Source organism: Mesitornis unicolor, unplaced genomic scaffold, assembly GCF_000695765.1.
Source record: "Mesitornis unicolor isolate BGI_N332 unplaced genomic scaffold, ASM69576v1 scaffold13154, whole genome shotgun sequence".
NCBI classification, from domain to species: Eukaryota; Metazoa; Chordata; class Aves; order Mesitornithiformes; family Mesitornithidae; genus Mesitornis; species Mesitornis unicolor.
Window position 1 is genome coordinate 1 of NW_010178142.1, and position 23,663 is coordinate 23,663.

General features: G+C 50.0%; 1 protein-coding gene across 1 annotated transcript; it reads left to right on the forward strand.

Annotated features, from left to right (window-relative positions):
- Nucleotides 1–130: 130 nt before the first annotated feature.
- NFKBIA (nuclear factor of kappa light polypeptide gene enhancer in B-cells inhibitor, alpha) lies at nt 131–3,087 on the forward strand (the record flags this gene model as incomplete). The annotated part of the gene is made up of 5 exons (XM_010182352.1): nt 131–239; nt 762–972; nt 1,465–1,553; nt 1,670–1,930; nt 2,439–3,087. Coding segments are annotated over 5 exons (718 nt in total), but the record flags the coding sequence as incomplete, so codon positions are not given.
- Nucleotides 3,088–23,663: the final 20,576 nt, after the last annotated feature.

The window sequence follows — 23,663 nt, forward strand, 5'->3', positions numbered from 1 at the left end:
CCCGGCTTGCGACACCCGCGCATGACCCTGCCCCGGGCAGGCCTCGGCCCTCTGCCCCCATGGGGGATTTGGAGGGGTTTTAACGTAGGTCGTTGAGTAATTTTTAATTTTTTTTTCCTCGCTCCAACAGTTTTCTCCACTTGGCGATTATTCACGAGGAAAAAGCTCTGAGCCTGGAGGTGATCCAGCAGGCGGCCGGGGACCGTGCTTTCCTGAACTTCCAGAACAACCTCAGCCAGGTACTTCCACCTCCACAGCCCCAACTCTGGATCAGCACCACCACCTCCACAAAAGCCCTTTCGGGAATTCCCCACCAAAAAGTCCTTTTTTACTTTTTTTTTTTTTTAATTAATTCAATCAATTAAATCAAAGCCTACTTAAATCAAAGCCTGTGTTCAGGAAAGTCCCCAGCTGGCTCCAGCCAGTGTTAGTACAAAGCTTCCTCTCCCCCGAGAGTAGCATTTAGTGCTCGCATTTTTCAAATATGATGCAATGGGTTGCATCCCTCTTTACTGGGATGTTAATGATACCCTTCCTATGGATTGACTGTTCAGTATCCAGAGAGCTCTAAGTTCATCACTTTCAGACTAAAGGGCAACTATATAATATATAGGGAAGCATACATTGGGAACTGAGTTTCTGGGATGTGTATTTAATTCGGGGCACAAATCACCAAGGGGTCAAGGGGGCTGTTTGTCCAGATGCTGCTGCCAAGTTTGCAGTGTAACTTACAGGTCTGCATTTTCTCTTTTTGCCTGCAGACGCCTCTTCACCTGGCAGTGATCACCGATCAGCCTGAAACAGCCGAACATCTTCTGAAGGCTGGATGCGACCTGGAAATCAGAGACTTCCGAGGAAACACCCCCCTGCACATTGCCTGTCAGCAAGGCTCCCTCAGGAGCGTTAGCGTCCTCACGCAGTACTGCCAGCCGCACCACCTCCTCGCTGTCCTGCAGGCCACCAACTACAACGGTATGGGCACACTGCTGTGCATCGATGTTGTGTGCTGTACTGAGGGCAGGGTTGATGTCCTGTAGAGCTCAGAGATCTCTGGAGAGGTGGAGAAGGATTGTTATGGTCATTTGAGATTTGAGGAGCCCAAAGCACACAGCAGTGTCTCATTTCTTTAAAATGTCACTGTCTTGTAGGCCGCCTCACTGTTGATTATTGGTTTTTATGGCTTTGAATTTTGCTTTTTTAGTGAGTACTTTTGCAGTGTTCCTTTTTTTTTGGTTACAGTAAGTTGCATTCAGACACTGGAATAAAGCCTCTAAGAAATTTTTCCAAAATCCAGCTCTGTTATTCATACTTACTGAAAGCTGGAAAGCTCTTCTGGAAAACACCCTTTTGCTATGGATTAATTGCAAACTTAGACATTCTCCTGTCCTATCATCTTGACTTTAACTGAATGATAGGGCATTAGGTTAGGCTTACTCAAGTTTTCCCTTCATTTGTGTTTTGCAGGACATACATGTCTCCATTTGGCATCTATTCAAGGATACCTGGCAATTGTCGAATACTTGCTGTCCTTGGGAGCAGATGTAAATGCTCAGGTATGTAATGTATACCGTGAATTTAACTGAACAGGGCTGTATAGTCCTAAGAATCAATAGGTCTCGCACTGTCGCTGTCTCTCCTAACGTGCCAACCTTGTGTTATTCTCACACAGGAGCCATGCAATGGCAGAACAGCACTACATTTGGCTGTCGACCTGCAGAATTCAGAGCTGGTGTCGCTTCTGGTGAAACATGGGGCAGACGTGAACAAAGTGACCTACCAGGGCTATTCCCCCTATCAGCTCACGTGGGGAAGGGACAACTCCAGCATACAGGAACAGCTGAAGCAGCTGACCACGGCTGACCTGCAGATGTTGCCAGAAAGTGAGGATGAGGAGAGCAGTGAATCGGAGCCTGAATTCACAGAGGATGAAGTAAGTAGCTATTTTCACCTTTTCAAGAGAAGGGGAAAATCCTGCCCCTTGTAGGTTTTTTTTGGTTGATGCCACTCTGATTACATGCTCCAGTGACTTCTTACCTATATAACAGAAGGGTATAAATAGCCCATAAAGTAAGGTTACAAAATGGCAGTTGGGGCAAGCATATAAAAAGAATAAATTTAAGACTAAAATGTAAAAAATAACATCAGGGAACAGAGGTTAACTTCAGGCAGCATGGTTCTCAGAACACCATTCTGTTGCTGACAACTGCAGAACCTCGTGAGAAAAAATTCAGGTTAATGGGTGGTTTTGTTCTCCACAGCATTTGTTACTCTAATGTTCTCAATGCTGTTAAATGGCAAATGTAACCATTTAGGTGTAGAAATTTTATACGCTGCTGAATTTGGCATGCAGGATTTGGCAGTTAGCCCAGAGTGGATATGATACGCCCAGTAAGAGTTTTGCATTAACAGCCTTTTGTTGTTTTTTTTTTTTCTTGCAGCTTATATATGATGACTGCCTTATTGGAGGACGACAGCTGACATTTTAAAGCAGAGCTTTCTGTGAAAAGAAGTGACTGTGTACATATGTATAGAAAAAGGACTTTCTTCATTTAAAAAGAAAGTTGCAATGCAGAGGGAGAAAGCAGGAGGGAAATACTACACTGCACAGCAAGGAGCACATACTTGTAACAGGATGGTTCCAGGTTCTGGCCTATGTTTAAATACAGGAGTGGGATGTGTAACATCAGTAGATATCAGTGCATTATGCACTCCACCTGATAAAGAGCCACACAGCCAGTCTTTCCAACCCTACGAAGGTAAAGGACTACACATCCAACCTGCTAGTTACACAGAGCTATCTTGTGGCATTAACTACCACGAGGAACGCATATCCTCTCATGGCAAGGCAGGCTCATACCAACACCCATCTTCTTGGAGACACTGTTAGTTTGTGTGGGGCTGGTGGTGCTCCCTGGCCTTACTGACTGACCTCAGCTGCTCTCGGTGGGGCATCCCAAGTGCAGGAGTCAAATCAAGTGACTGGTGACCTGGCTGTCAAGAGAAAGTAGCAATGATGTTAACTGTGGGCATTGGAAACTCTGTGTTTCACACCATGTGTGTCATAATTGCTACACTTTTTAGCAATTGTATATTGTGTAAATAACTGTACATTTTTTTTGTTTATAATTATTTTGGTACATGTGAGATATGTATTTATTAAAAAAAGATTACTGCACCTCGTCTGTGGAATGGTTCGTTGCCTACCTCATTATCATGAGATCTGTGGGAATCCACCTGGTTTGCTTTTTAAGAAACTTCACACCTAGTAGACCAATAGGGTCACAGGCTTGGGGGTTTTAGGTGGTTCACCTCGGCAGCAGTAAGACAGCTAAGCAGCTCACAGCTCTCAGCCCTGCTGCTGCAGCTAATTTTGGAAGCGGATGTAGGTGTCGTTTCCTGCACCCGTTGTGGCCGGTGTGTCAGGAGGGTGGGTGGGGGGGAGTGGGATTTTCCCTCTGTCACCCAAGCACCAGGCTGCCCAGCCACTGGAGGGGGGTTTTGAAGGCCATCTGTGGCAGCACCCACCCACCTGCCCTCGTACCACCTTTTGTTCCAGCAGCAGTACCCAGCAGCTCTTGCTGGGACTTGCCGAGGGAGGCTGGAGATTTCCAGTGCAGCCCGGTGCCTGCTCGCCCTCCTGTATATCGCTCGGCCCAGCTCCAATTTGAACTCGGACACCTTTGGATTTTCCAACGGGGATTTCCGCAGGAAGAGGGAGCGCACGCCTGGGAACACGTGCTGCTGCCTTCCACCCCTGAAATTCAGGCATGGGGCCTCCTGCCCTCCCTGCTGCCAGAGCTACAGCTCTCCTCATCCAGTTTACAGTGGTGGAGGATGTAGGTTTCAGGAATAACTTCAGTTATTCCTGCATGTTTCTTCCCAGCTTTCAGGCAAGATCACATTGCTCAAACCCTTACCTGCACCTGATCACCTGCTGGCAGCTTGTCACAGTGCAGGAGTGATTTTAGCACAGATTTCAGCCTGTTTGTGTGGCTATGTAAAGGATGGATTGCATGAAGGGTGACTGTGCCCCGTTCATCCTGTGCCATAACCCCCTGGACAGGGTGTCGCAGAGCCACTGACGCAGGACCAATCTCTGCTAAAAGTCCTGGCCAGGGGACTTCTGTGCTGCTGGCACCCAGCCCGGCTCAGGCCGCTGGAGAAGGCCATGGCTCCAGGTAGCAGAGGGACACCCATTCCCTTTTCTGTCCTGCTCCCAAGGGGCTCCTGACACACAACCTGCTCTAAGGAGGGCTCTCTGGTATGAGGAAGAGCTCCACAGCTAGCTGGGTGCTTCCTAATTTGCATTGGAGCCAAAGGCCGTTTTGGAAAGGATTATATAAAATTGTCATCCTGAGTCATTTTTATTTCCTCTCCACTCTCATTGCATGAGCACAGCCCAGGTGTATGCGCTGAAACTTCCTTCTGGCAGCCAGGGCCATGCCTGCATTGCAAACCTGCAGAGTTTTCCGGGTGTGGGGCTGGGTGAGAATCTGCCAATCCTTTCTGTTTTTTTGAGGACTCACCCTGCACTCCAAACAACCACTAAACCTGAGCTGGGGATGGGGCTGAGGGGGTTTATCCAGCCCTGCTGCTACAGTCCTTTCACCAGCAAAGAAATCCAAGTCACTTCAGGCCTTTCTTGACTGAACACAATGTTGCCACAGCTGGAAATAGAGAAGGCCTTTCCTTCAGTTTCCACTTTGCAAACCAGGAGCTGGAAATGCTGTCAATGCCCTGTGGAGGCATTCACCAGCTATAGATATCAGTGTTCTGGAAGTGCCTGGGTATGGCTGGACCTGGTATGCAAATATTTAAATAGATACCATCTGAATGCAAATACCTTTATTTGAAGGCCAGAGGGAGGGAGGAAAATGCAGTTATCAGTAGTACCAGGTTGGCCGAGTGGTTTCGGAGGCAGTGGTACATTCACTGCTGTCCATTACAAGATTTAGACAAACAGTATCTTAGGAAGGTGCTGCTATAATCTTGCCAGAATGCTATAATGACTTAATAAATTAAGCAAGTGCTTTACTGTATAAGGAAGTTTGGCAGCTAAACAAATCATTGCCCAGGTACCGCACGCTGGCTGTGCTACTGTTTGCCTCTGCCAGTCATGCAAAAGTAACCAAGTATCGTACATTGAGGAACTGCAGGTAAAGCAAGTAGGAATGGAGATTAATGTGAGAATATGTGTTTGTTGGCAAAATAAGTTGGGGCATGTTGTGTATTTGTGCATTGCTAACATGGGACTATCCAGTGCAGAGCTTTGCCTGTTCACTTGATGATATAACAAGATCATCCACTGTAGGTGACCTCCCGCACCTCCAGTTTCGAACTCATGCCCTTAACTGCTGCACATCCACCTTGTCTCTGGCTTTTCTACATTATACCTTTAGAAAGATCTGAGAGTGGTTTTGGTGATAATCTGCTTTCATGTTACCTTCTCGGCACTCCGGCAGATAAGTTGCACCATCACATTTATAGAACTCAGAGCAACAACTCTTTATCCAATTATTCTGCCAGCATCACTTTTTCCTGCTATTAGCAGAGTATGCTAGCTCGCTCTTGCTTGTCCTTCTTGCCAGTGCTTCCCTGTGCTGGCCAAGGGTTCAAAATTCTCTCCCAGCACCTTTGCCACCTGCCCTGGGTGGCTCAGCAAGCTTCAAGAGCAGCCATGCTACTGCAGATCAAGGTCCTGTGAAGTTCAGTTCTAGTTTCCTGACTCTGACTCTCTCTCCATTGGCCTCTTTCCTTTCCTCAGCTCCTGCCATGCCTGTGTCCTCCACTCTTACTGCCCTCAGCACCCATACCCACCTTTGCCTGCTCTTTCCTCCCTTCCAGGGTAAGCACCTTGCTGCAGGTCCCCCCTCCCTCTTCTGCAACACCAGCTCACTATGGACTCATCCACCCATCATGACATTGCACAGCATGAGGCTGCATTTTTGTTCAAGCCTTTCCCTGCTGACCATTCTTGTAAATGTCTTTGATAATCCTGCAGGGATATTCCCATACTTCCTTATATTGAGCGCAAAGAGCTGAACTCCGCATTTCCTCCCACACCCTCCACTTCCTCCTCGCACTCCAGCTCCCTGCAAGACTCCCTCGCCCCCACCACAGCCCAGGGGCCACGTTCACCTCCTGCTTATCTGCCTTTCTGTTCACTCAGCATCAGCCCTGGACTTCCCAAGAACATTATGGTGGTGACAGATAAAATGCAGGCTTCCAGGACAGCAGTGGTGGAGAGCAGAGCACATGGCCCGATTTTCCCACAGTAAATTGGGAGCCCTTCTCTTCAATTTACTGCAGCTTTGCAAAGTCTTAAAAGCAAGGGCAAAAGACAACCCTGCAGCTAGGGACATGCACGGGGAGGCTGCATCCTCCCACTGGCTCCAGCGCCAGCCTGACCTTTGCAGTGGTGAGCAAAAACTTTTCACCATCCTCTTCACCTCCTTACTCTGCTGCTTTCAGGTTATGGTGCAGTGTGCTCCTCTCATGCAGCTTGGCCTGTGCAGGCTGTTTGACACAGAGGTGTGGGTGTCTCAGCTCCCTCAGCCCTGGGAGGTGCCTGCCCACCTGCCTGCTGATGGGCTTGGACAGCATGAGGGGCCACGGTCCTATCTTGGGTGCCTTAACTCTTGCTGTCCTCCTCATCCTTCAGCCTTTTGATGTTAGGAAGGGGTTCTCTATTGACTACTTAGCATTTTACACACCAAGAAGAGCTATAGAGACAGACAGGGGCCAACAGACAGATTTACTGACCGCTTTGTCTCCCACCAGCCAGAATGGCCACTGCACCCCATGTTCCCATCTCCAGTAATCACCTGTCACAGCTTTGGCACCTCTAAAGTGTTAATGTTAGGGGAAAAAGGCTCCCTTTAAACACCAACACATTTATCAGGACAACCCCCAGCAACTGGAGGTTTGACTGCCCTCCCTCAGTCAAATCCAGCACTCAAATTTTCCCAGGATCATCTCCTTGTCCAATTTTCCAAACAGGACTTTCCAGTACCTGTCAGAAGAGAGCTGGGGTTTTCCCCACTCGCTCCCTTCTGCAGTTTTACCTCTTCACAGCAGCCACAAGCCGTGGCACCAGGCTCCATCACCTCCCCTGCAGCGGCAAGTGCAGTCTCCTGCCTGCCCACCACCAGCCCCTGAGGCTTCCCTGCTCCAAAGGAACAGGCCTGCATCCCTTTAATTTAAATCCTTTTCCCATTCCCAGTTTTAGCTAATCAAGTTTAATTTTCCTGTGCACCTTCCAAGGGAAGGTCTTCATCCCTCCAGCTGAAAGCAAAATATGAGCAAAGGCGTGCAAAGTGCTGCAAGAAAGAGCCTTAAAACACAAATGTTTTTAACACGCATGCACCCCACAAAGGGCACATGGCTACAATTACAGTGCAACACTTAACTCCATTAATTATTATCCCTGGATTTCAGTAGCTTGGAGGAGGGAGTTTCCCAAGGTCCTACGGAAGATCTCTGTGAGCACTGCTGCTCCACTCCTTGTTTGCACTGGGAGTGCCCCAGAGGTTGAGCGAGATGCAGCAGTCCCCTTGGAAGAGCACTCACCACTGTTAACCAGAGACCATGGTGTTTGCTTATCCAACATGGCAAGATCGGTGTGCTATTTTTCCTCTCTACATGGGAAACACACATGTCTGCATGCATGCTAAGCTGAGGAGGACTGAGAGCTGGTAAGGGTGGCAGCTGGGCCTGTGGAGCACACAGAACGAAACCGCCCTCTTCTTTCAGTTTTTTTCAAGTGGATGGGTTTCCATTCCAGTGTGCGTCAAGGCTGATGTTTCTGGATTTCATCTAAAAACTCAGATCTGACTTCTAGCAGCTTCTGTGAGATGTTTTGCCCCAGCAAACAAACAAACAAACAAACAAGTCCTTCCCCAAGCTGCATGGAGGCTCCTTACCCCCGAGGAGGGGGATTCACACCACCCACTCGCCCCTCAGCACACCTGACCTCCACCTCCTCTCAAACAGCCTATGAAATTTCCCGACCCATAGTAAAACAGCCAACATCGTCTGCCTGTCCATCCACCTCAGACCTTACCATGCTCCTGTCCTTGCAGCCCTGACTCTGTGGTGCTGAGCTGCTGGCCTACCCACATCGTGGTGAGGGAAAGCTTGCAAATGGCCGTATCTGCTGCTCTGACAAGCGTTCTCGCAGGACAGAGCTCAAACCTGTGGAAACTGAAGTAATTATGTGGAAACAGGGCTAGCTGGCAGCAGTGTGGTCTGCGATCAAACAGCACGAGGGCATGTTCAACAACTGTGAATCAGCAAGAAGGCAGAGGGGGAAATGGCAGTAGTGCCAGCAGGGTGCAAAACCTAGGTGAGACACCATTGGCAGCAGATATGCGTCCAGCAGGGTCCCCAGGTCCACTGCCAAGGTGGTCTCATCCCCTTCACAACCCAGCAGTAGCACTTCTCACACAGAAATGCTTAAGCTTTTCCCACTGCATCCTCACCTCTGGCTTTGTCCCAGGCGAAGGGAGGGGAGCAGGTCCAGGAAAGGCCGGGACTTCTGGCCATGATTGCCTTCTGCCCTGGATGATGGTATGTAATCTCATGTACGCGTCTTCCTAAAAACAACTGTGCTGAGGGGCAGAAGACAAGAGGACCAAGCCGCATCCATGCACAGCACAAAATTAGGGAAGAGCATCTCAGTAGAGCACATGGCAGCTCCATGCCACAAGCAGAACCACAGATATTTCTCACAAAGGCTTGTGTGTGTAGAAGGTGTGGGCACAGCCACACCACAGCATCCTGGGAATGAGTGCCAAAATATCTCAAAATGTTCTGCTTTGAATTTAAGAACAAGTGGTATAATTCAAAATAGCCATTTTTTTCCATTTTGCAAAGTAAATGTTTTGATCTGCTTTGTTTCAGTTAGAAATAATGTGGGTTTTTTTAAAATAATATGATGAAAATCTTATTGAGAACTTCCCAACTGAAACAGATCGCTTTTATGCAGACTCAGAAAACAAAAATTTATTTGATTTTTTTCTTACTCATTGGAAACTTCAGGTGTTTGTTTTCTCACTCACTTGAAAAACTTTTCTCCTAAACTTTTGCGGTTGCGACATAGCAGAATTTCCTCTCTCAGTCTTCTCCTGAGTCATGTGGACTGGGCATACCTCCGACCTGGGGCTTACCGTGTCGTTTCTGAAAAGCCAACCCCCAGATTTGCATCCAGTTGCCATCTATATAGTAGTTATTAAACTCCTCGTGCTCATGTAGGGGCAAGTCTTCAGTGAGCCTCACAGCTAGCAGTCTTCCACCAGGTCTCCTCAGCTGCCCCTCACCATCACAGCATCCAGTCCCCTCACATGCGTACATCCTCTTCCCTCTACCCATTGACTCCGTGTTTTGGCTGCTCTAAATATACCAAAAAAACCCCTCAGGTCATGGGAGGTGATATTTTCAAAATTGATCCTGGGGCTCTCTTGTGCTGAAAGTTTTGCGTCTTCAAATCAATCCATGGCAAGCATACAGCTTCTGGCAGGTAAACTGATGCTGATGCTGACACTGACTGCTGGAGACTTTGTCCATGACTTAGACCATGTCTCCACACTGATTCAACCCAAGGCCTGCAGCCAACGCACATGACCCAGGGAGTGTTAGGTATTTCCCACACAGATGCTTTCGTTCAGCAATAAAGAAAACACAGCTCGGTGTGTCCTCTTCCTGGAGGCGAGTTCCTTGCGTTGTAAGCACGTTCGTCATGAAATGCCACCCCACATGGCTTCTCAGAATCATCATAAGAAAAATGCTATCTCTGCAGCCGTTCCACTTCACTGAGTTTACAGCTGGGTCCTTGAATGCTCTCAACAGAAACTGCATATTCCTTGTAAGCACAGAATAAAGACAGCTCGGTGTAGCCTTATTAATCATTTTGCTTAATGGCACATGAAATGCCATCTTTATCTCCAATCTGCAGAGCACCTGAGTCCTGTCCCTCAGGACAGCAAAGAAATCATTTGGGAGCATCCTCCCTTTAGGTGGTGGCAAGCCTCCCGCCCGAGATGGAGCGCACAGGCGAATGCTGCATTGGTGAAGATGCTGCTGCTGCGCAGGGTGCTGGCACAGCACCAGTGATCCTGCCCCTCAGTGTCCCTGTCCCCACGTCTGCCTGCTGGCACTGCAGGGAGACCGAGAGCTTTTGCCCAAGGCCGGAGGTGACCCTGTCCCAGCACAGAGGTGAAGAAGAATACAGAACTGCTGGGCCCCATCACAAAGGGGGCTATGGAGGGTGACCTAAAAGGCAAGTGTGCGCTAATGACAGAGCAAACTTTTTATCATGTTTCATCATCACTTAGCCCACAGAGCAGTGCAGTGACACACACAAAGTGGTTGCTGTTTGCTCCTGGTGGCAGCTTGCTCCTCATCCAGGGCCAGCCATTGGGCACAAATGCTCCTGCCACCAGAGCCCATGGTCAGAGCAGGAGATGACCCCGTCCCTCCAGCCCCTGGTACCCCAAGCCCTACCCTGTTAGCTGTTGGGGACCTGCTTCAACAAACCACAGGAGGAAGTCAAGCTGTGTGAGAACAATGAAGCACGCAGAGCAGGGTCCTGCTTAACCTCATCAGTCTGCCACCAGTGTGTGGAAATCCAGGGCATAACTCGCCCACAGTGGATGTAAACAGTCATGATAATCAGAGGCAAGCAAGCTTCAAAATGAGAGCAAGCACCGCAAACGCCACCTCGTAAAGGGTTACAGCAGAGAGGCACAGCATGCTTTCAACCTCCACTGAAGGGAGCAGGAGCTCACCACCTCTGAACTGTGTCTCCAGGAGCTCTTCAGAAAGGAAAGTGCAAGCTGGTGCGGAGTGACTGAGCTGCTTTGCATGGGATTTCATTTTACCTTTTTTTTACATAGCAGTGGTGAGAAAAAGAGGCAGTGATGGTAAATGCAAATATCCGCAAGGCATCGAGGCCTCAGCAGGGAACATGCTCAGCTCTGCAGTCCCTGAGCACAGGGATAAGGGAGCTGTGTGGTTGTGACTTATGATTGACATCAACCTTGCTGCAATGACTGACTGCTCTCCTGGCTGAGAAGTAAGTCCCTTTATCCCATCTACACCAGTTGAGGGTTTTTTTGGCTCCCACTCAGACATGACTGAAATTTGTACTGAAGACCTGCTCTTAAAAGAGAGAGCTTGACACGCACGGCTGCCTTTGGCATTACAATAAATGTAGAAGAGAAATTTATTTGAACTGTGTGCAGGCAGCATGAGCTGCATCAAGCTGCAGATGGAATGATTCTTCTCAGATGTAGTGCAGCAGCCACATCGGTGTCTCTCTCCCTCTTACTCCTGACAGCTAAATTATTTCACGCAGGGCTGTAATCATACACCCAATGAACTTGCTCCTGCATGCACCCATAGCACCTCCCATTTGCTAACTGGCAACCTGTTGGGCCTTCTGTCCCTGCACAGCCCCTCACAGAACCCATGTGCAATGTCAGATATGCTGCTGGCACCATTTTGAGAGTCCCCAGGAGGGGCCCCCATGAGAGCTGTGTGCTTCCAGCATCTCCAGATGTCCCGGGAGGAAACCTCCCTGTGAGATGCCAGGGTAGAACAGGCTGATCAATACCAAAGGAATGAGGGAGAGGGAAGGAAGTGTTTTTGCTAGCAAACAGCCAGCAGTTTAAATTAGGAATTGCAGTAACAGCAAGTGAGCCTGACTGAATGTGGTATTAGCCTCTCAAAATACTTGTAGTATGAATGCTGTACATCCCCAGTGAGGAAAACTGAGGTATAGTTGGTGATCTATGCTGCAGCACAGGAGGGCTCAGCCTGCTCCTTAACAGCACCTAGGTCAATGAGAAAGTAAAACATCACCTTTCCTTAAAGGCACCTTCTGGTAACAACAATGGACGGACTGGCAAAGTCTGGGGCTCCATCTCTGCTGCTCACCGTGTGTGTGATCAGGGCAAAGCCACTTCCACCCCATGCAGCTCTGCTGCTCCTCACCCAGGCAGGCTGCACACACACCTCAGGGCACCGCAAACCAGCAGACACAAAATGCTGCCCTAGGACATGGAGTCACAGCCTGTACCGGGCTTGTGGCTCACAGCATCTCTGCCCTGGCTTTGGGCTGGAGCTCCCCAGGGCAGGGACTGCTTTTAAATAGGTGTTTGCAGAGCTGCCTGGAGAGGATGTGCTACCGCTCCCCTCCTCTGCAGGCCACAAGGAATATGAACTGGTAAAACCAGCATCTGCAGTGTTAAAGCAGTTGGTGCTTCCAGCTGAAATGTACCCACTTTGATGTCTGCTGGGACAGCCGAGATCTGGGCTGTCCTCTGTGCACCCTGCGTCCTTCGTGTGCTTTAGGCTCTGGTAAATTAGCAGACTTATGTCAGCGATGTCAAGAAGGTAAGGTAAAAGGCTGTGGACTCCAGAGCTAGGTGGAAATTCAGGAGGATTTCTTGCTGGGTGGGGGCCCTGCCATGCTGGCGGGTTTCACCTTTGCTCAGCCCTGCTGGCAGAGGCTCTCTATGCAAATGCCATTCTCTAAGCTTTTACACATGGGACTTTCAAAACGTTTGCGCTCTTCAGAAAAAAATTTATAGGATCAGATTTTCCTATGGCCCCTCAAGTCATTTTATTAATCACTGGGATCATTCTCAAATGTCTTTCAACACTGAGAAATTCCACTTAATCACAACCTGCCCTGCTACCACCGTCTCAGCATCAGATGGAGAAAGAAATGATGCAGCAGAGACCTTAGTCACACTAGCTTCAAGGCTGAGCTGGGGAATGGGACATGAATCATCTTTGCCTTTTCTTTCTTTTAAGGGAAATAGCAAAGACGACTGCTGCTCTCAGAGTAAAACGCGTAAAGCAGTGACAGGTCTTCCTGTTTCCTTCCCATCTTGGGTCCCTGCTGTGTCCTCCTTCCCTGCATTGAACTGTATCTACTGAAAAAGCCCATCTCTCTTTGAAGCTGCTCCTTGGAGATTTGTTTACCACATCTCAGCAAGTGCAGAGCCACACAGAGCTGTTTTCCAGGACCAGCTGGCAGAGTGAATCGCAGGATATTTTCCAAGCAAGCCAGTTCCTCCTTACTGAGGACTCCTCTGTGTGTACAGATGCATAAGGGCAGTGGTGCTGGGAGGTAAAAGCACAGCTCCTTGGAAAGGAGTAATTGTGGCAACGATAGGCATTGCATCACCTCATTTTACCAGCCTGCCTGCTGGCTGGAGCCCACTGAGCACATCCAGTGCCCAGGACAGGGTGCAGGGAGCTGTCTATGCAAGCAAAGGGGAACGCCAAGGCCAGAGGTGCCCCTCCAGCCACAGGCTGGCCAGCATGGTGGGGAAACAGCAGTGAATCAGGATCAGAGATCATGGCAAAGCTGTGCTGTGAGAAGTGCCCTCTGTGGCTTCTCCTTTCGTCCCTCTGACGCAGAAAGGAGCACAACCCAGGATAGCAGGGAGCTTTGCACTGTTCCTATCCCATAGCAAGATAATGGAGTGAGGGTTGCTCTGGGGCATTGCAGTACTGGGCAGCAGAAACCTCTGCATAGGAGAGAGGGTGAGGGGGGAAACAGCTGAAATATTTCCCCCCTGGAATATTTTGCCTACCTTCTACTGGAAAATGCATAACCATAGCTCCCCATGGGTGTAGCCCCTCAGGAGAGGAACAGACATCTTGCTAGAAGAATCCAGCATTTTTTATCTACGCATGCTTTGGGCAAGGCTTAGGTAACAGCTAAAAAGACAGAAGCTGAACTCCACACCAGCACTCCATCCACTGCTTCAGCCTCCTCCTGCCCCACTGAATGCTCAGCTGTTCTGGGGCAGGCAGCCCTGTATGGCACCCATGGCTCCCTGCCAAAGCAACCGGGAGCTGCAGCCCTTGCCTTGGCAGCCAGGCACGCTGCAGGGCCTGCCTCTGCAGACTGTCACAAAGGGTCAGGTCAGAGCAGCAGGCCTGGGCTCTGCAGCGAGGAAAAGCATGCGACTTGTTGCAAACAAGCTGGGTCATGGTTTGCTGCAAAAAAAACCCCAGTGCATTGTTAAGGAGAAATCCCAGCAAGCTGCTTCGGTAGGCAGGGGTTGCCCTAGTTCTGTTTGGAGTTTCCTGGCCTGAAATAAAGGTGCCTGTGCTGAGAGAAAGCTGAGTGCCTGTGGTGAGCTTGGCAGGTTGCACGCGTGGGATCTCCAGCACATGAGAGGACCATCAGCGCAGTACAGCCAGGGCACTTCAGCTGCACTTGTGCAATCCAGAGTCCAGGATTTCCAAACACGCGGGTGACCGGCCACAGCTGCCGTTTGACGAGGTTGCTTGATGTCAGCCAAAGTCCTCAGCTTCAGCACAGACAACATTTCCAAGGGTGAAAAGTGAGCACATCCAGAGAGGCTGCAGATAGAGGGTGACTGATCTGTGCTCAGCGCTTCTCCAGGAAAAGGTCAGAGGAATCCTGCCCTGCAGATCGCTGTGCACTGCCCCCTCCACGTGCCCATGTACACGTGCGGGCAGGCTGTCAGTGTCCCTGGCTGGTCTGAGCCCTGCATTGGGCAAAAACTTGCACTAATTCAGCAGCCAGGGCTACACATGGACTAGCTTGTCAGTAATTTTGGTACAGCTTGCTTTACTGTTGCCACGGGTTTGCAGCCATCCAAACTCAAATGACATGTCAAGCTGGGATTCCCCCCATTCCCAAACCTCTCTATCGGCCGAATAAAGTCACCTCCCTAAACCATGGCCATCAACCTAGTTCTAGCTCTTGGCAGGATGGCTGTAAGCTCCAGTCACATAGCAACGCTGGTGCTTGGAGACAGGCATCCACCCAGGCTGCAGAGCCACCTACGAGGTGACACAGCTTCCAGGGTTTGCTTTTGCTGTTTCGATCCCAGTGCTCTCCCTCTTTTTCCCAGCCCACTATCACCCTGCAGCTGCCAGCCATAAAATAGTTTTTGTTGGAAAAGACCTTTAAGAACACTGAGTCCAACCATGGCCAGTCCTGGCTTCTGACAGCCAGCACTCTGGTCACACAAGCTCCTGTGTGAAGTCGGCTTCTCGGCTCACTGAACTCTTGTGTTTTATTTGATTAGACTTAGCAGCTTGGAGGGGATAAACAAGTTTGTTCCTAGAAGCTTTGCTGCAGGAACTGGCAACCTCTATTGGCCACCAGAGACAACTCTGCAGGAAGGTGGTGCCAGAAGTTACGTGAGCAGGGAAGCCCCCGGCGGGCGATTTTGCAACAACATCCTCAGCATCCAGGACCTTGTGATAGCTTCCAAGGTCGCTCTTCTCCATCGCCCCAGCACGTCTTTCTGGCAGGAGCTGCCATAGCTGCACGCGCTTGCTGCGCACTTGTGCAACCTGAGAATCAAAGCTGTGCTTGGGGCAATCTGAGCTCATGTTTTCTTACACTTAGACTGCAAAACAGAGGCCTCATCCCCGGAGTTGAGCAAACCCATAATTTATGCTGGGGATGATCAGCCTTGGGCGCATGCGGAGCCACTGAGGGAGCTGTTCACGTTGCTCACTGCGCCGCAATTTATTTGCTAACCAGGCTGTTTCAAGCTGTGTCAGGGACGCTGGGTTACATGAAGAAAACAGCTCGTTGAGCAACATGCTGAGTTTGACACTTAATAAAGGCCATTGCAGTCCCCAACCCAGAGGTCTTTCCAGTCCAATGTGTTGTCTTTAGCTATGAACAATGCTGAAAATGCTGGGGTATAACCTCACCTTCGCTTGGGCTCCTAGGCAACTAGCAGTGCAAGACCTATGCAGGGAGATGCTTCTACCCATGTCAGTGATCATTTTAACCACCCAGCAGCAGGAGAATGAAGAGCAGTATAATCCAATCCCAGCTGGAGCTGATGCTGCAGGGCCTACAGAAGTGTAATCTGAAGTGCCACAGAAATACAGCAGCTATTACATCCCAGCTTCAGGAAAAAACTACTTGTTCTCTAGTAGCAGAGCGGAAAACAGCACTTAGGCACAGATCCCAGAAGAGATTTAAGACCCTACATCAGGATACTGGTAGGCTGTGAAAGCCTGTATCCAAACCCGCCACCCCGAAAGGCTGTGCTCAGCACCTCTGTACCTCCTGCAGCGTGTACAGCTTCTCTGTGCTTGGCTTGGAAGTCTCTGAGCAGCTGGGGGTCTACAGGGGTACGTGCCTCACCCGAGGACCCTTCGACGGACATCACATGCACCCTCCTGGAGGAAGGACTGCTAGATCTTCCTTCCCTCTGGGCTGAGCAATCTAATCCCCCACGCTTGCACACTCTGCTCCTGACCCTATGCCACCGCCCAAAATCCCTGGCATTACAGGAGGCAGTGTGTCCCCTCTTCTCGCTCTCTCCCCTAGCCGGGGGCTGAGGCTCATCTTCCATGGGGTCTGGTGCCCTTGGGCTGAGGGGCAAGAAACCCATTTCTCAAGTGAGTGCCCAGGCTGGAAGTTTTTTGATGTTCACTAGGGAGACTGTTACCTCTGACATATTTCAGGAGGAAAAAAGCAAGGCTGTGAAAGGACAGTGGTGTTCACACCAGATCCTAGGAAACAACCAGCCTCTGAGTCAAGGCTCTGGGTGTTAGGAGAGGCAGATCTTCAGGCAGACCCTGTGCTGTGTTTCCAGCTGACTGGCAGCTCCATTTAGCAAAGGCCTGGTTTGTTGTTTTCAGCTCCTCGTGGAGGTGCCTGTCACTGGGACAGGGCTTGCTTCAGTGCCAGCTTTGCTGGTGGAAGAACTGATGACCCTGGGCATTGCAGTACCCACATCGCAGCTGGCAAAGAGGATTGCGTGAGGTCTCCCCTAGTGCAATTCAGACAGAACCAGCCAGGGTGGCTTAGACAAGTTTAATTTAACCTATATGATTTTGCCCAAAGCAAACACAGGCTGCTGCACTCTAATTACTCCACCAGCCATCTGAGGGGGAGCAACCTCCAGTGGGAGGGGAAGGTGAGATCAGGAAGACTGAAAAACCTCTTCCAGAGCTGGGTCTGGAGGAAGACAAGTCCTTGTGGCCCAGTGCATGCAGGAAACCTCTGCTAGAAAACCACCATATTACCAGGGTGGACAGCAGCAGCTTCCCTTCCTAGCTGCAGGCAAGGAGGCTTTTGCTGAGGCCAGAGAAATGGAGAGGTGAAGCTTGTGCACTTTCTGTATTAAAAAGACAGCGAGGGCCCCGAAGGCTTATCATGGGAATGAGGAGGAGAAGCCAGCAGGACTGCCTGCAAATGCCTGGGAGCACAGAGCAAGTGGGAGGTAGAAGAGAGGCCCCTCAAGGGAGCAGGCAAGGCCAGGAGGACACCAGGGAAATTGATGTTGGACATACTGGGAGATGGAGCTGCCATCAGAAACTGCCAGGCAAAATGGCAACTTGCACAACCAAGTGTCTGCCCTATTGAAATAGAGTAAATAAAGAAACTTAGAAGAGATTGCTGTCTGTCAGCACTTCACCATGGTGACTGGCAGCATCAATCTCCAGCCCCCGCAGCCCCCCGGGCCAGCATGCGTCAGGGAGGAGAGGGCTGCCCTGGTACACAGGCGTTGCCTCTGCTCACGTAGGAGGGCTCACCTGGAAAACAGGCCTGGCACCAGGTAGACGGGTGCTGAGCTCCTGGGCTGGCTGTCAGCCAGAGGAGCCGGAGCCATTCTCATTCTGCATGGAGGCTGGGGAGGCTGAGGCGGGGCTCACCAGCTGCTCACAATCACTTAAACCCACTGCTCTCACCTTGGGAAATTCCATTTTCCTTCCACAAATGCTATGTTCCTTTTGCAAACTTGTTTTGGTGGAGTTCCTGCCGACACCCAGGTTAAATAAACAAAACGGCGCTGAAAGTAAAAGTATCCGTGCTGTGCTATGTGCAGGACTCCCTTCGCTTCTTGTGTTTGTCATGGTGTGACAGCCACCCTCCGTTGCCTCAGTAACATGCTCAGTTAAGTCTGATCCCTTTGAGCATCTGCAACGTGAGCGGCACATGCCATCACATGTGCGGGTCCTCTGAGAGATGGGTGACATCTCCCAAATCACCTGCTGACAGATAGGTGTCTGGTGACTCAGCTCTCATGACCTGTTGCCTCTCATCAGGGAGGGTTTGGCCACTTCCACACTAATTATTCTAAGCCAGCAAGGCACGTGTTTGAGCTGATCTTTCTTCTCTGCTTTATGGGCGCTTTATGTCATGGCTGAGCTGTCAGTGCCCTTCTTTCTTCCATTTCCTTAGAAGGCAGAGAGGTACAGGGTGGATCTGCCGTGAAGTCACTGTAACCGGTGAGGTGACGTGCTGCACCGAGCACAGGCACTGCGGAGGAGCTGTGGAAAGAAAAACCCTGAAGTGGGAGAGGGTCCAGATGCCAGTGTGGAATTGCCTTGGGGCAGCCAGACAAACCCTGGTTTGGATGGTAAGTGCATGACGTTACCCACAACATCTGTGAGATCCCAGGAAAACAACACAGCGAGGGCCAGGGTTGGGGGCAGAAACACAGAAACTTGCAGAAACTCTGAGCAATGGGGGAAGGCAATAGCATCAGGCAACCATCCAGCAACCAAAGCACATCAGGGCAGAGAGATACAGATGAAGAGATGGCCTAAAATCACTATCCTCAAAGCAAGCCGATGCAATTTCTAGCTGGATGTACTGGATTTCAGTGCAAATGGGTGTGCCACACAAATGCTTTTTTGTGTGTGTTTTTGCTCAGAAAGTGGAGTGTTTCCTGTGGTAACTTGCAAAGACGAACTCCTGTTCTCAGATTTGGAAGGAAGATGTTTTTCCATGCCCTCCCGGGGAGAGTCCCTGATGGGACACGCTGGGAGAAGGCAGGGCTTTCTGGTGGGCTTGGGAGCAGCTGGGAGGATCATCTTTCTGTCCTCACACTCTTTTCTTCTTTTAGGGGTGCCGGGCTGCTGCAGAAGTGGAGGCAGAGGCTGCTGTCACAGCTCTGTGGAAGGCTGCAGTGGTGGAGCTGTGCCAGTGCCGGCACCGAGCCACCCATTTGGCCTGGACTGTGGTTTTCCAGGGAATCACCCAGCGCAGAGCAAACACAGTGCACACCTGATGGGTCTTACTGAAGCTTTTCTCGCTTCCCTAACGCAGGCAGGCAGTGTCCTGTGCCGCTCCTGGCTCCAAGCCGGGACCGAGCCGCCCAAGCAGAGCAGGGATGTTCTTGTGGTTCACTGCGCCGAGGTGTCCCTGGATGGGTGAGGAGAAGTCCTGCACAGCACAATAAGGTACATAAGGTGCCTTATGCCATTTTCTGGTTAATACCAATTTCCCTAGGGTTCTTCTCACCCAATTTCATAGTGATTCAAGTGGAAAACACTGTCAGGGCCTGATTTCCAGAGTGTACAGATGCAGACAGCCACACGCTGATTGAAGGCCAGTGACAATCAATTGTATTCCTCATCCTAGTCCCATTTAACCCCCCTGTAGCACTCTGCTGCTCTGAAGCACTTCAGAAGTTTTGGTCCACGAGCTGAGATGCCTATCTCTAATCCAAGTACACTTGGTGTCTCCCCAACTTCCCCTGATCATTTGCCTGGAGAATGAAATGCTTGAGGATGTTTCCAGCAACCCTGCAGGACTGGGACGGAAAACACATCTCAAAGTCAGAACAGTTAGTTAGGAAAAAAGGCTGAAAACCAAGCCCACAGGAACTGCAGGATGAATGTGCTGCAGTCCTTATGTGGAAAAAAGCCACATTCCTCCCATATTTTCAGCCAGCTTTGCCTTGCAGCTGAGCACAGCAAGAGACCTACACGGTGACAGAACATCTCCCTGTGCACGTTTTCCCTCCCTTCCTCTTTTCCGTGGCTTTTTTTGGTTGGTTGGTTGGTTGATTTTATTTTTCTTTTTTTTTTTTTCCTTCTGCTTCATTGTGTGTGGCAACAGCTGCTTTAGGAGGAACGCGTTGCTCTGGGCCCTGCATCCACTGGTTCAGCTTACTCAGCTTCTCCTCAGGGGGATTTCTAGAGGAAGGTAATCAGCACTGCGGCTAAACCAGCTTCCCTTCAGCAGCTAGTAAATAATCTCTGACCTCCAGAAGAGGAGCAAATGCACTTCGCCAGGGTGAACTATTTCACACAGTCTGTGGTAATGCCTGGTCCCACTGCTGCTGATAGCAGTGGTAGGAGAACCAAGGCTTGCAGTCCAATGTGTTTGTAGTCCCTAATTGTCCAGACCCTCCAGTTGACTAATCCAGCTTGAGGGATTTGAAGGGATCTTCCTCTTTGTGAAAAATGTATTTCTACTAAAGTTAAAAACTCTGTTGGTCCTGCTTGTGCAGCACCTCTTCTCCTCTGTTTGCATGCCGAGCCTCTTTTCCCTTGCTCCTTATCTGCTTAAAATCAGAAACATTTTGCCCAAAAAGTATTATAAAGTTTGTGGTTTTTAAAAGCTGCCTGTGCCCAGAGGCACCCCGTCTATTCTCCTGACAAAACAGTCGCGGATAAAAGGAGGATCCCTCCCTCCCTCCCTCCTCCTCATACCAGAAGGGGCTCAGGAGTGGCGAGTCTGTCATGAATGGAGCAGCGTGAGTGCTCAGCCTGGTTGGGATGCTGGTGTGCTCGTGCCTTTCCTTGCTCAGAGGCCACTGTGTGGTTGTGTAATGACAAAGCCACTGCGTTTTAGGAAGAAGAAAAGAGGAAGGAAACTGTGCAAGACAGGGGTTTCCCAGACTGCGACACTCTTTATACACGGTACTTCTGAATGGAGGAGAAGTCTGGGAACAGGGAAACCAGGAGGGGTTTTTGGTACCTTTACTTCTCCTTGCTGAGCCAGGACTCACATCCCCATTGAAGCTGCGGCAGCTTCCCCACCCCAGGCAGCCCACAGCAATCACCTGGCAGGCCCACGCAAGCCAGGCAGGACCCTGCAAGCTGCGAGATGCACACAAAGCGCAAAAACGACCTCCCGCCTTGTTCTCTCGTGGACCTGCTGACACTACAAAACACTGCTGGCAGGGCTGGGACTGACGTGTGACACTGGGGAATAGGGGACAGACCCATGAGCTCCATCCACACCCACGCCCTGCCGCCCTCAGCTGCTCCCCAGCAGCATCTCCCATCCTGCCATGCCGCAGGGCAGCGGGGGTTGTTGGGTCCCCTGCTGTCCCAGGTTCCCGCAGGGAGGTGGGAGTGTGTCACTGCGGCGTGGGTTGCGTATGTGCCTGGGCACAGATAAGCTGCACTGTCCCCACACAGCCTGCAACACCCTCACGCTCACACCCTTTGGCTTAATTTGTCTTTTAATTTGGCCCTAGCAGGCCTCTTAACAAAGCTCGTTGAAGGCCAGCCCCCAAATTTAAGCAGTCCTCTTAGATGCAGGAGCTAACCCAGCAGGGAATTTTGCAGTGAAGCTGTGTAGTATTTCAAGCACAATTAGGTTTGACCTACAGCCCCTAGGTGGAAAGATGTCAGTGCCCGTCTGACCACAAGAGCTAAATGCACAGACCGGACCGCTCTAGTCTTAGCAGCTGAAAACCCATTGTTCACTGTTTGTAAAAAAAAAAAAAAGGGAAAAAAAAAAGAAGAACCACACCACCCCAGCTGCAAAGGCTGTGATATCTTTTTGCACTGAGCAGATACTGTTTGGCTCAGCTGCAGGAGAATCAAGGGCACTAGCAGGGAAAATCTTCAGAGGGAGAAAGGGGCCATGCACATTCATATAGATTTCTACTTTATTTGCAGGATCTGCAATCAAGTTTAGTCCTGGGCTTGTTGAATATTTGGCTGTGCTGCTGCGGTGCAATTACTGAGCGTGGGAATTCCCTCCAGGGTGGAGCCCTGTGCTCTAGGTGTGGTACCAACAAAAACAAGCCCAGGTTTTCACTGCTTCTTTCAGGGTGGGCCTTGGAGCGGCTGAGGGTGGGGAAAATTGCCCTGAAATTTTTCTGCTGTTTACAGTTTAGTAGAAGAGCAATTAGCTGCTAAGTGTGTGGAAGTTGGACGGGACAGGACTAAGACAAGCACTGATTTGACAGATTTCAAACTATCCTTATCCTGGTATTGTATAAAAATAATGTATGATGAAAAATAGGAAAGAAAGAAGGGTGGCAGTATTTCTCACTGTTAACAGTGGCAGAGGGCTCTTCCAGAGCCACCCGAAGTATCACGCTGTGTCTGTAGGAGATCCAGCTGTGCCCTGCAGAGCTGCCTGCAGCAGGGACACAGACAGCACTCACAGCCTGGTGGAGATGTCTCCTCTGTGTTGCTGTTGTTGGTGAGACTGCACCACGCAAGGATATTTTTAATCAAAATTTTAAAGCACTGATCCAGCTGAAACAAGCCCAGCAGGTTCTGCCGCAACTATATTTAATCGCTGTTCTGAATCCTCTCCCACAGCTGATGGCACAGGGCTGGTGAGAACACAGTGGTGCTGGGACTGGCTTCCTCTCTAGCTCGGCTGTCCTCACACGACCCTGCTTACTGAGGACAACACGCTGTTCTTTCCTTCCCAGCTCTAAATATTAACAGAGGTACAAAACTGAGTGCCCAGGTTTTGTTCACAGTTACTGCAAACACTCAAGCTGTGTCAAATGCATTTCTTTCAGCATAGGTGTACTTTAAGATTTTTGCTTTATTTTATTTATTTATTTTAAACAAACCTTCTGAAGGCAAATCAGAGGCAGAACATTACAGGAGAGCAAGCATCAACATATAGCCAGCACAGCTAACCTGTCTCAGCAGCTCCACGGTATTTGTCAAGAGCAGAGGGAGGGAGCTCAAGCCTTTCACCAACAGGAACGACTCCAGGCAGTAACCACAGCTCTTAAATCCTGCGCTCACAACCAGCTGTTTTACGCAAAACTGCAAGACGCATATGCATCGTTTCACACGCTGTGTGTGGCTGTGAGGCACCTGCGGAGCGGGCTGAAGTACAGTCTGGAGGATCGTACTTTTACTGCTGGAGTGCCACAAGCCAGTGATGTGTGTGAAGTTGGCAAGAAGCAATTGTTTATTCTCCTAGGAAACATCCATCTCAAAACGGTTCAATGTACCAACACAATATAACCATGGCAACCTGCAGTGTGTGGCACAACCAAATTGAGGGGTGTGCTTTTTGCACAGAAAACATCAGCCTGGGCTAAACTGGGTCCCCATTTCCCCGAGATCTTATCCTCTGCCTTCTACGAGCACTGGAGGTCATGAAGTTTGTGGTGAGCCAGTGGGCTGAGCCACATGAAAGTTAATCCTGCAGTGCAGAAGGGACCAGCACTGGCCCAGAGGGACTCCCTGAGCTGGGCCAGCTTGCCATCACATGGATGCCACAAGGAATGGCGTGGCACCACGCAGTGACGGAAGGCAGCTGTTTCCTACTTAGATCTGGTAAAGATGCTGTGGACCCGCACCCCTGCCCGCTCATGCCAAGAGCCAAATGTCATGAACCTGAGCCTAGAAGCTGAAACAAGCCCCTTCGCCCACCCTGCTCTTGCAGCACACCTGGGACTTGCCAGCCCTTCTGAAAGCTCCTGGCAGAGCTGGATTACAGCGTGGATCTATCCACACACACCGATTCTTTTAAAAAGCACAAGTGCTCGTGTATTGTGATAATCTGTTTTGATTTGCTACCAAAGTGGGAAAGCATCACATACTCATTATTATCTGCATTTGAATTAAGGGCTGTAACATCATTTTGCAAATATGTGCTTCATCAACAGAAGCAGTTGCTCAGTTTTTTCCTGCTG